The 13,352-nt window shown below is 38.8% G+C and overlaps 1 protein-coding gene across 2 annotated transcripts in view; it reads right to left on the bottom strand.

The window, feature by feature from the left end:
- LOC101171858 (GDNF family receptor alpha-1) overlaps positions 1-13,352 on the bottom strand; it is a 111,239-nt gene that overhangs the window by 23,036 nt on the left and 74,851 nt on the right. For both annotated transcript variants that reach the window (XM_011484248.2, XM_011484249.2), the window contains 2 exons: positions 2,013-2,191; positions 580-752 (listed from right to left, as the gene is read on the bottom strand). In XM_011484248.2, coding sequence (XP_011482550.1) covers positions 580-752; positions 2,013-2,191 — 352 coding nt within the window. The remainder of the gene's footprint in view (positions 1-579; positions 753-2,012; positions 2,192-13,352) is intronic.

The raw sequence follows: 13,352 nt of genomic DNA, 5'->3' as shown, positions 1-13,352 counted from the left end.
TTTTAACCAAAGTGACCAATAAATCACATACCTCTTAGAAGATTTAGGTCTTGGCAGGCAAGTGAAGTAAAATGCGTAAGGAATTGAAAAAAATATTTTGCCTTATCTCCTTTAGGTTACAAAGTAGGGTGTCTTATTCTTGGCCTCAAGTGTCAGCATCCTGTGGCTATTTCAGAAACCCAGCCCTACCTGTTGCTGATTGCCTGAATCAAGTGTGTTTTGCCAATAAAAAGCTACACTGGCAGGTTAGATGGAAAACATGTAGGACACAAAACCCAGAGGCCTGGAATATGAAACCTGTGTTTGAAAGGCTTACTTGGCTGTCTACCACCAGAATGGACACCCAGCACTATTACGAACACAACTGAAATTGGTGTGTGGTAAAAACTGAAGGCTTTTGATCTAGGCTGCTGTCGATATCAATGTATAAGTAAAGAGTTATCATTAGTACATCATTAATCCGACCTAATTAAAATATTTATTAGGATTTAATTGCAACTGGCTGTCCAACGAAGGAATGCCTTTTAAGATATTGAACATTATCATGTAAATGCATTTTAAAGTTTCACTCATTCCAACCTGCAGATGTAGTTGGTCTTGCAAGAGCCCTGCAGCTCAAGACAGTTGGGCTTCTGTTTTTCCTCGTAGGAGCAGACGGGGACGATGGTCTGACGTCTGCGTTCGAAGCAGGCCGGGAGGTCATTGAGAGGGCATGAGCAAAACAGCATGCCATAGCTGTGCTTTGCAGGAACCTGCAGAGAAGGAACCCATCATCACGCCATTATATTATCCACAGTGATGTCATCTACAGCAACATCATTTTCACTCCTGTTATGTTCATTGTTTGGAGCCAACCATCAGTAATGTTCCCTGTTTCCTGCTAAATTACCCACTAATGCACTCAATTACTGGTAAAATGATACAAGCTAATGCTGGCTTCAGAAATAGCTTATTAATAAAAAACTAAAAGCATTTTGCGTAATATTTTGGTCTGAAATTTTGGGTTACCATCAGAAAAAATGGAAAATTGTTCTTCCTTGTTGAGTGTTAAGTAAACAAAATCTTTTATTATGTAAACCAGGACCCGACGATGCCAAAATAAATCATAAGCTAAGCTATAATAACAAATTTGTCCTCTCCCAGGGGGCCCTTCTACTGACAAGACAGACAAAAAGAATACACAAATTTAACTGAACACTTCTTCACAGATATAAGGGGTGTATGAATAACACTGGTAAATATGCTGAACAAAACATGAAAATCACAGAATGTTTGGCTGATTCACCGAATATTTCTAGAAAAGAACGTAAAATGATCAAACCATCAAGCAAACAAATTGTAAGGGTGGTTTAAATGTTTGACATGTTTAGAAGCATCACTGGGTTGTTTTTGTATGTTCTTGTATGGGTGGTATTTCTTAGTAAAGCCTTGAAGCTGAGTTTTTGTCCTTGTCATTTTGACATGTTTGGACGATAGGACTAAACTATGGGTGAAGGGTAAAGCGTTAGCTCAAATCAAATAAGTCAGTGCAGGAGGTGGGGAAAAAGTGCTGCAACACAAAGGTAGTTAAAAAAAAACATGTAGATATTCAAGATGAAAAATGTAGATGTAAAAGAGCAGCCACAATTGACAGACAGAAGGAAAAGGCAATCACAGTTTTATCAGCAGTAGAAAGCACTTTAAGGCTGCCTAAAGCTGCTCGCAGAGAAAACCAAATCACACATCTTTGTGAGATCAACAATGTCATGCATGCTTAGTAGCTCTTCTATTTTGCCTCAGTTAAAGTTATGCTTGTAAGGCTATTCTAAAGAGACGTGGCAGGCGCTGTGCTGTAATTACAAATCTTCTGGTGACATTTTACAAGATAGAACAGACAGAAAGAACATATTTGGAATGAATGAATGCGAAAGCAAATCCTTTCTGTCTCCTGTGTAGAAATAGTTTTTATTAGATTTCAATCACTTTGAAAAACCTTAGTTTTCGCATGTTTTGGGGGATAAAAGACGCCTTGCCTTGTCAAAGAACTGCCTCAGGGCCTTGTGGCACTTCCTCTTGTTGCAGACTTCTGTGGTGGAGACTCGGCTGGTGCAGGTGCTGATGTAGGACGAGCGGTACTTTTTGCACATGTCGTTCAGGTTGCAGTCCTTTGCGGCATTCAGGCAGTTGTTCTCTCTGGCCACTGCTGGCTCACCTGCAGACACCAACAAATCAATTTATCACAAGCTAGCTTTTGATGCTTTTTTAAGAAAAAAAAAGGTGAAACAGAGGCTCCAACACAAAGACACACAAGACAACTGACGATATCTGTACAAGACAAAATGACACAGCCACCCCCTTAGTTCCAGTGCAACCACAACAGAAATAGGGAGTCAGAACAAACAGCTGCATAATGATGCCCCCTACAACTAGTGCATGCTCAACACTTTCTGTGAGTGCTTTTATGAAGTATTTTCAAGCACACATATAAGAATGCATGAGGCAACATCTTCTAAAAGAAAAAAAAAAGAAGAAACTCGTTCCATTTGTCAATAAAGTCAGCAGTTCAGCCTTGTTTGTCTGTCATCTGCACTGATTGCTTCAATATTTCTGCTCATTATTTACAGGTTCAGGCAATTCTCTTAAATACTTTTAAAAATGTTGCATGGAAAACATAAAGAGAGGGATCAGGGAGGGATCAGGAGATGTCATCTTACATGTTGAAAAGTTTCCAAGCGTCTCAATGAAGTTATTAAAAAAAAAATAAAAAAAATTTAAAAAACAAGAAAAAAAACAGCTAAAAACTGGTATATGATGGATGGATGGACTGATAGTGGATGGATGGATGTGGGAATGGATGGGTGGATAGATGGATGGATGGGTTGATAGGGGGTTGGATGGATTGATGAATAAATGGGGGATAGCTAGATGGATAGATACAGAAAAAAATATAAAGATAAACAACAACAAAAAGAGAAGAAAATACTACAAAGAAACTACAGCAGTAATCACTACAGTTAGTCTGAATACTCAACACGCTGCACAATCTCTTTTTAGCACCTGTCTCATTATTAAAGCAATGGAATAGTTTTCTGATTGTTAGTGGAGGTACTTAACAACATCAACTGAGAATGCTGCTCTGCTGGGAGATGGATGAATGGAGAGGATGACTGCTAATACCAGTTGCAACATCCCTAAACTCTTCTTCACTTCACCTCACAGTAAACCTGAAGAGCAAAGATCTACTTGCTAAGAAGCTCAAACAAACTATGGACTGTAATACAGTGTAGCCATAATAGATCATTTGAATAAAACATGAAGGTACATGCTGTTTTGGAATTGGGCTGGATATTAAAATTAACCAATACGAGGAACGAAAAATGTATGCTCCATACTCCACTCTTGTTTCACTACCTTGTAATGATTTGGGTATAGTGTCTCTATCAAACCACGTTCACTCGCTCTCGGCAACATGTGTTCAAGCGGCCACCTTCAAAGAAAAGTCAATGTAAATGCACATAATTGCCTGTTTTCGGGCTTCCATGTTGCAAACTCTTGCATTGCGGCACAAGTTTCAACAACCGTTTTCAGAATTTACCTTCTAAATGTACAGCTATTGAACGCTTGTTGAAAGTGAAACCATGAGGAACTTTGACCTATCAGGAACATGGATTTGGTAGCGACAAATGGAGGACGTTTGCCAACCGTTTAAAAATTGATCAGAGAGGAGAATTATTTTTTTTTGCTGACCCAAACAGACAACAGCATACAGTGTTTTACCCATATACCCTAATATCAGCAATGCTTCTGCTGAACTTCCTTTGCACTTCAGGCAGATGGCATTCTCTTAAAAAAATTTTTTTTTAAAACACAAAAACCTACACATACATTGACGAACACACTGCATACTCAGATAGAACCCACACAGGGCTGATGTCGGGGCCATCTGGAGGCCTGGTGGGGGTAACGAGGTCCCCTCCCCGAGCACTGGCTCATGTTTCCGATTCAGCCTCAAATTGATTATCATGTCGCCTGTTTCCTCCAGTCCTGCTGCCACCCCCGCCTAATTTCAATTGCCATAGGAGACCACAGGGTAGAATCCTGACCCTCTTACCCTCTACCACTCCCATGACAGCCCTATTTACTCCCGTGTTCCCATCCTCTCCTTTCCACTGGATCTCCATCTCTCCTCGGCAAGTTTCCCTTTAAATATTTGCTAGCTGTGCTCCTCTATACAGCTTTTATAAATTCCAGTCATTACCTCCCCATTTTTTCCCTCCTCCTCATCATCTCACCTCTAAACTGCTGTGGCTTCCATCACTCTTTTTTGATCATCTCTTTGCCATCTGTCCTTTTTTTACACCTTGGAGCAAAATGTTATCTTTTGCATTTCACTCAGTTGACTTGTAAGCCCATTTAGGATCCCTAAAAAATTTAGGACAGTTATTTTTCAACATCTATTGAAAAAAATAATCAAAAGTGAAAACTTCTAAAAACCCTGTTGCTGCTTTTTATTTTAGCTTTATCCCAGATCTTGGCAGCTGTTCTTTGAGAAATAATCATTTTTGTGCCAAATAGCTGTAGTCCTTTCATTTTTTTATAATGTGCATGTGTTCTAAGGGCAGTTTTTGCAAACACACCCGATGTAGCTTTTTAAAATGTAATTTTGTTTTGCTCTCGAGCCTTTTTCGTGTGTGCGGTTTTGCGACACCTTTCTTCTTCTGTACATTGAGTGAAAACTGAGAGCAATTCATTCAACGTTGACAAATGTCAGTGGTGACATTCTGTGTCGTCCTGTGCAATGCACATGTATACAGTTATTTGCCATCACGGTGAGGCTGAACTTCCAAAGATGCAACGTCTAGGAGCAATGGTTTCATGTGCAGTACAGCGGAGAGGAATTGTTCAACATAAAATTGTAAAGACGATTGACTTATACCATTTAAATTTTGCCATTTTAACTTTCAGATATATCAACAACTTTTAGTTTTAAGGTCAATATTTAAAAATGATAGTTACCTTTTACTTTTACCATTTGGATTTATTATTGAGAAAGGAGTAGGGTTACAAATGTGGTCCTGCTGATAGATATACATAGATGGCATATTTAGATTTACAGTTAAGAATTTAACTTTACAAAAAACACCTTTTATATTTTACTATTAGTCTTTACTTATTGGTTGTTCACCTTTCTGCGTGTCCCTTCAGGGGTCGAAGCAGCGAATTCGCACAGGGGATTTTTGGCAGAGATTTTTATGCTGGATACCCTTTATGTATTTATGTTCACATTTATATTTATGAAACTTTTGGTTGTATCAAGTCTGGATTTTACCCGGCAAAGCCCATTACATCAAGGAATTGACAGAAAATCCAAATTTTCTTGAGTTTTATATACAGAGCAGAAAACGTGGACCAAGTTATAAAAAATAGGTTTTTAAGGAAGGTTTTGATCATGCTAATGAGAACTGCACATATACAAATGGTTATATTATGTAATGTGATTAAAATATGAAAACATAAAAAAAGGTGATGAAAGATCATCAAAGTTTGCTAAACGTTTACATGTTAATCCCATCAAAATCTCAACTCAACTCAACTCAACTTTATTTATAAAGCACTTTAAACAGAACAAGGTTCACCAAAGTGCTGAACAATACAAAAATTAATAAAAGCACATAAAAATATAAAGCATAAAACACATAATAAAATAGGTCCGGATCCCAACTCAGTTAAAAGCCAAAGTGAAAAAATATGTTTTAAGAGCAGATTTAAAAATACTGAGTGAGTTTATCTGTCTGAGGTACAGGGGCAATTCGTTCCAGATTTTTGGTCCGAAGACTGAGAAGGCTCGGTCACCTCTCAGTTTTCTCCTGGTCTTCGAGACGACCAGCTGTGTCTGATTTGTTGACCTAAGGGAGCGGGGGGGATTGTACACCTGAATCAGGTCAGACAAATATTTTGGGGCGAGTCCATGGAGACATTTAAAAACAAATAGGAGAATTTTAAAATCAATGCGTAAGCGAACTGGGAGCCAGTGAAGAGATGCTAAAATGGGAGTGATATGTTCTTGTTTCCGTGTACCAGTTAGAAGACGGGCAGCTGCATTTTGGACTAACTGCAAACGAGCAAGTAATTTCTGGGAAAGCCCAACATAGAGAGCATTACAGTAGTCCAAACGTGTTGAAATAAAAGCATGGATTAAAATCTCAAAGTCATGGCGGGAGAGGAGAGGTTTAACCTTGGCCAGTTGTCTCAGGTGAAAAATACTGGATTTCACCACTAAGTTTATATGAGCATTAAAAGTTAAATTGCTATCCAGTTTCACACCTAGACTTGTTGCTGTCTGTTTCAGGTGATCATTTAAAACGCCTAAGTCGACATGTGCCTTAGAGACATCACTTGGACCAAATAGCAGAACCTCTGTTTTTTCCTGGTTTAAGTGCAGGAAGTTACATGACATCCATGTCTTAATGTCATCAAGACATTCTAGTAACTGGTGAGCAGAATATGCTTCTTCCTGTTTTAACGGTATGTAAATCTGACTGTCGTCAGCATAGAGGTGGAATGAAATCCCGTGTTTGCGGAGAATACACCCAAGTGGAAGCAGGTACAATGAAAAAAGAAGAGGCCCCAGAACAGAGCCCTGAGGTACACCACATGTGAAAGTTGCTCTACGGGATTCTGCACGTCCAAGACGGACACAGAAGCTCCTCTCATTTAAATAAGATCTGAACCATTCTAAAGCACTACCTCGAAGACCCACCCAGCTTTCCAGGCGAGACAAAAGGATTTGGTCTGTCAATCTGTCAAAATAAGTAATAAAAAATAAAGAAATCACAGCTTCAAAATTATGCAATTGACTTTTTAATGCGTCTGTATTTCTTATTAAATACAGGTTCTAAATTTCACTTTTTTCATCCTTTCTTATCCAAACAGTGCTGCTGTGGTTTATCATGTCTATTTTATTCACTGTCTAAATGATTTTCCTTGAATCTCATTTGCGCTTTGAGAAATTGTGGCAAAGTCAGGTTCTATAGAAAAATCTAACATAATAAACGCCGCCTGAGGTCTTTCCTCTGTGAATCTGCCTCTTCCATCTCTCTGTTGATTATCAGGGCTGAGTTACACTGTCATCTTCTTTAATGGGCTCTGCGCTTAAAAGTGCAAGACGAGCAGAAATAGATAGAGGAGTGCGCTTGGTTCAGTCATTTTTCTTTGCCTCTGCTTTCTTTTCTTTTCTTTCCAAGCTATGTACCCCATTCTTTCTTTCATTGTTTTTTTTTCTGATTCTCTGATGGGACTCTCCACCTCAATTTCTATCTGGTGTAGTTAATAATCTGCCTCTTTCCACAAGCCCCATCCCAGTGCAATAAACCCGTGTGGCACTTATACAGCAAAAAACCATAACTTACAGTTCTAAGTAATTGATCCCTGTAGTGTTCATGTCTTTCTCTTTTCTTTTTCTTCCAGCTAGTTTTCCCTTCTTTTATAATCTGTCTTCATATCTGAAAATCTTTCCTGTCCAATTTTGTTGAATAGGTTGGGCTTCCTTAAGGGAAAAATGCAGAACACAATTATTTTCCTCCCATTGGTGCTTTGACTTTCTGGACTTGGCCCCTTTTTCATAACCAAAAAAAAAAAATACTCGTTTTATCCACCTACCTCAACTTAAGTACAAAATGTGCCCCTGAATGCCTATTATGTCTTATAATTTCAAACTTTTTAGCCCAACCTATAAGCTGGAACTGATAGAGAAGGAGATATCCTAGCTAAAAGGTTTTCCAACTGCAAACTTTATATTGACTCCTTATCCCATCCATCCATCCATCCATCCATGCATTTTCTACTCTTTCTTTGTTTAATACAAGGTCATGGGGGGATTTGGAGCCCCCTTCCAGTTGGTGTAGCTCATTCATTAGTCCTTTCCAGTCCTCGCATGTAAAGCACGTTTGTGGACAGCGGGAGTACCCTTTTCTACCCGATTCTGGGTTTTCTTTGTTTTTTTTCTATAAAACATATTTTAAATTCAAGTGCTATCATGGTCTTTTCTTGACTATGAAATTATAGACTAGTGAAAACGAATTTTTCAAATGATCTTTTTAAGAAGTTATCAAATCCATCAAAGTACTGCTAATTTGACACATTTTTCAAAGTAATTTGCCCTCTCTGTTTACGGTCTCTTTAAATTTAAACGGAGCAGCTAAGATTCTATTTTCAAAATGGGAATAATAGAGTATACTTTTTGGCACTTTTGATTTCTATCTTGATTAAGGTTCAAAATGGATCACAATCTTAATTTCCATTCACCTATGCACACACACACACACAGATGGTGCCTCTGCTGCCATGCAAGGCGCCAGCCTGTAACCACCAGGAATAATGAGGGATTCAGTGTTTTTCCCAGGGACATTTCGAAACATGGGAAGGAAAGGCGAAAATCAAACCTGCAACCTTCCAATCAGAAATTGACCACGCCGACTCTGCACTATAGCCACCCAGGAACTGACAGATGTGCCAATCTAAAAGAGGTCAGGAATGATCGAAAACTGCCCTAAATGAGCTGACATGTAAATTTGGCAGCCAGATAAAAAAAAAGTTAAGCTTTGAATCGCTGTTTGATGACACAGAACTCTCAAGGGGAACCACTGAGATTAGGCCAAACAGTAGTATCCACAGAAGGCTGGGAGGGAGATTGAAATGATGAAATCTTTTCATACAAGGTTGCTCCAGGCTATCCCATCTTTTTGACCCTTGTGCTATCTTGGATGACCCCACCCTTACATTGACGTGTTCTCCCTACCATGACAAAGGTGGATAAAGGTGAAGAGGATTTCATGTCATCCATGGACACCAGTGAGGTTCACAAATCATTGTAGAAAAAAGGTTCAGCGCACTGTCTAGTGGTTCTAGATGACACAACTCCCAATGTTAAAGTGCCTAGGATAGCACAAGGGTTAAGGGGAAAGGTAGGGTAAACCCCGGAAAAGTCATATATTAACCGGGTTATCAGATAACTGAGAATAAAAAATGTAAATTAAACCTTGGGGGAATTAAAATTTGCTTTTGGGATTGTCTAATATCATCAGATTTAAGTCATTTTAAAATAGTTGGAAAAGATGGACGGCTGGATACAGGCCGTCTACGGGCAAAGTCTAGGGCTGCCTGTACGGGGCATTTGAGCGTAGTAAGTAAGGAGCCAGTGCACGTGCATCACTAATAATTAGAGTCTGGCGTAAGGACACCGTATAACAGCATCACCCGGACGTCATATGTGCATATAACAATATCCTAGACACTTCACGATACACTCTCCGCACACATGACAATGGTACGTTCCATTTTCATGACGTTCCTTGAGGTGGCCGCACAAGTCACAAGGGAACTGCAAGACACACTTCTGGTCTCCATAAGATGCAATTCCTCCTCTTTACAACCATCCACGAGGCCCGGACAACCTGAAAAACCTGCAGCACCCATAGAGGTCAACCCCCCATATGAGTGCATGTGACTAAGCCTTCATCGCTTTCTGCAATCGTTTCAGTGATTTCTGAGAAAAAACAGCGATGTCAAACTACTGTTAAAGAATGATCTCAAAGGGAAACCAGAAACTGACAGGCAAGAGCCAATAAGACAGTCAAGCTGCTCAGACAGACTTGAGCTGAATTTGCGTATGCTTCGGTGCAGTGAATGTAATACAACTCATTCAGCAGACCAAAACTGTAAATGAGTAAAACTAGATAAAAGAATGGGAGAGTGGAGTGGGAGGAAGAGGGAAAAAAAAGAAGCACCATGGCCCTTCACAGTGATGAATCTCCAGCGAGGGTTGTTTCATAACCCATCTGCCAGTGTGGAGATCGGCCCGTAAGAGCAGATGCTCTGGGGCTGCAGCAGAGAAATATGGCTCTTTAATAATCTCCACAAAAAACACTCACTATGGTCTTCTGCTGAGTGCACCACCCCTGCACTGCTCCCAGGTCGAGGTCCAGGCCAGGGTCCAGACCCAGCACACTGTTTTCACTCCTACCCTTTTTTTCCGCCATGTTGGTGACCTGAAGTCAACCAGAGCAATGCAAGGTTGCAGAAAAATCACTAAATTACAAAAAGACCCCACAAAAAACAGTTTTTTACTGAAAGATTGCCGCCTATAGAGGGTAAAGAATGTGCCTTTTAAGCAAAAAGTTGCGGCTATATTTTCAGCTTTTTATGTTTGAATGGTGGATAAAAGACCATGCTGTTGAGGCCCGTAGCTCAAAGTGCTCTACCAGATGAAATGGTCAAATAAAATACAATTGCAAGTAAAATGGATTCCTTTATTTGTTGGTAGTTGTTACAAGTTCAACTGTCCTTTCTTCCTTCAAAAAGAAGGATCTTCAGTTCTTGAAATCTAAAAGTGTTTTTTTTTGCCTTGATATATAGCAGTAATCTAATATGAAGGTAAACTTGTGGATCTGTAGGGTTAAAACCAACCATTCAAATCACTTGTTAGACTAATTAACTATAAAAGAGAGCTTGAATAAGTGACCCCTCACCCTGGCGTTCTAAACAGGAGGTACCTGCTGGTTCCAAAAAGCCAAGATCCCGTTAACTTCTACAAAGAAATAAACAGCTATTACTCAGTCATTCTATTTGTCAGAATAACAATTCTTGCTCTGCTATATGTTATTAAAATGTTCTTGATAATCCTAATGTTTTAATGTTGTTTTGTCAGTAATGCAAGTTTTTCCAATTAAAACTGTCATATCAGATGCCTCATAAAAAGGTAGGTGGTTTCACGTGGAACAATCAAAAAGTATGATTGGCAGATTCTCGAGCCCGCTTTTAGAAGTAGGGATGTGGGGTTTCCAACAAATTCACTCCTGATTTGTGAGAGTGGTTACCATAGAAATGCTGACACAGTCAGACTCGGACAAATCACAGTGTGAAAAAATGTAGCTATCCTAAAAAAAAGCGACTAAATTGACTTTATTTGGTTGGAGAAAGCCATTTTTTATCAGTGACATCAGACGCACTCGATCCATTTCTCATATATAGTCGGTGGGTGGGTTGGATCTTCTCTAATTACTGCTTACTGATAATTTCTGGTTCGAATGTGACGTCATCTTTGTTTGAAGGACAGATGTAACTCATTTTCAACAGTTGACATCACTCTCACTCGGTCCAATTCTCATATTCAGTCAATGATTGGACTCTATATGGTTGACTCTTATTAGTGGAGTTTTTAAATCCTTTGACTTTTGTCAATTTTAGAATTCACAACGGAATAAAGGGAAATCATAACAATATTAAATTATTCATTGAACCCAAACCAATCCTGTACTGGCTGGTTGTATATATATATATATATATATATATATATATATATATATAAAAAACAATTATCAGGAACTGTCTAATCAGGTTACATTTAAGTCAGAGAAAAGCTTTGTACCAACCTGGAAATATTTGGTGCTCAATTAAAAGTAAATATATATATATATATATTTTTTTTTACTTTTTTATTGTGCCTTAATGAGAGTCTCTGTAGCCAAACTAAAGGCCATGTCACACAGCCAGTACGTACACACTTACGCCCTAATATTCAACAACATCCATGTCTATCACACGGTTTAGGTAATGAAAGACTCTTTTGCACAGTTATTCTCAGATGAATTTGCACAACAGCTGATTCCTGTATAGGTTCATTCAAGCATCTCATTGTACAGGGAAACCTGTTTCCTTACTATGTGCATGACAATAAATCCCTTTGAATCCTTTGTATCCTTGAATATGAAATTTTGGTATTTCATGATACATGTGTGACATAAAGACCAACGAATTTTAACTTGAATTCATTTTTGAGCTTTTCAAAAAATTTTGTCGGTTGAAAATTATGCAGTTCACACGTATTTTCAGTATTACGTAACTCTTGCGTAAAAACTTACGTAATTGTGCGTGATTTTTGAAAGATGCAGACTTTCCACAACTGTTCCACGTATGTCTAATGGACTTTTCATGGATGTACCACAGATGAAGAACATTTATATTGCATACACATTGCACATATGACATGAAATTGTGTAATTGATTCACAAATCACTAATTAATTGCATATAAACAGCGCAACAATCACACACGGTTCATGTTCGCTGTTGATTTACATGTTCTTTGCATGGTTTATTTGTACTTCTTTAGTGGTTTGAATATGGTTTATTCATGATACATCTGGGAATATTTCATGTGAAGACCACAACACTTTTCCACGTATATTCAGGTATGACCAATTTTTTATTCGTGCAATATGTAATGGAAGTGTGACAAGGCTGTTTATCATCACTGTAACTTACTAAAATGTAGTTTCACCATTCATGTGAGCCAACATATCATAGATTATTTGTGGAAACTTACATTCTGTAACATATTTTTTATGTTTGTCTCAACCCTTTCCACTGCATTTCTTACTAAAAAAAATATGCTTGATAGAAACATCTCCTCTGGGTTGGAGCTGTGCTTTTGTCCTGTCAACAACTTTTCTTTTTTTCCAGGCTGAAACCTTTACTAACTACCTTGTACTGCTTGAATTCACTCCTTGCTTGTAGACATTTTTGAAAAGTTTTCCAAATATTTTGCAGGAGTTGTCAGGAAAAGTGAAAGAAGGCAAAATACTCCAGCATGTGAGAGCAACAGATCTTAGTTTCAATGAGCAAAGATGATTTGTAAAGTTTCTGTTCTACAATGTCCTGTTTTTTTTTTTTAAATGCTCAAAACTGCAGTTTCACAACTTCAAGAAAACAATTCCATGACCAGCCAACATACTGCAGATCTAAAATCACACAATTTTCCTCTTTGATGCTTTAAGAAAAACACCTCCACGTTCTCCAGCTGTTATCCTCATATGTGGACAATACCCTCAGTGCCCATTTCCTTCTGTCTGAAATATTCCATCGCTCTTCTTTTTCCACTGGTCTAACACTTAAATTGTTTATTGCTGCTCCCTAGCCTCCAATACCTCGCAGCCCTCCTGCTGTTGCGGTCCCCAACATGTGGTCCCTCTCTGAACATCGAGCAGTGCACAGTGGAGATAAATGTTGACGTCTAACAACTGGAGAGCCTGTTTTATTCCAGTGTGAGCACAAGCTGCGGCCCCAGCACACGCCCATGAATGTATTCAGCTCCTCACCTCTGGCTCTGTCAGACTTATTTACAATAGTGGCAGCTGTGTGCCACTGAATTGGTTATGCGGCTGGGGAGGGAAGAGGAGCTGGGGGGATAGTCAGTGTCGGCCATAATTAGTCCTGCTGGTGTGCTCTACGATGCATTCATGTGCAGAGCAAAAGAATGTCAAAAAAGTAGTAAAAAAAAAAATCGCCCAACCAAACCATTTTGAGTTAAACACAACC

This window comes from Oryzias latipes, chromosome 15 (genome assembly GCF_002234675.1).
Source record: "Oryzias latipes chromosome 15, ASM223467v1".
Taxonomy (NCBI): domain Eukaryota; kingdom Metazoa; phylum Chordata; class Actinopteri; order Beloniformes; family Adrianichthyidae; genus Oryzias; species Oryzias latipes.
This window is presented reverse-complemented; position numbering and strand designations above follow the sequence as displayed.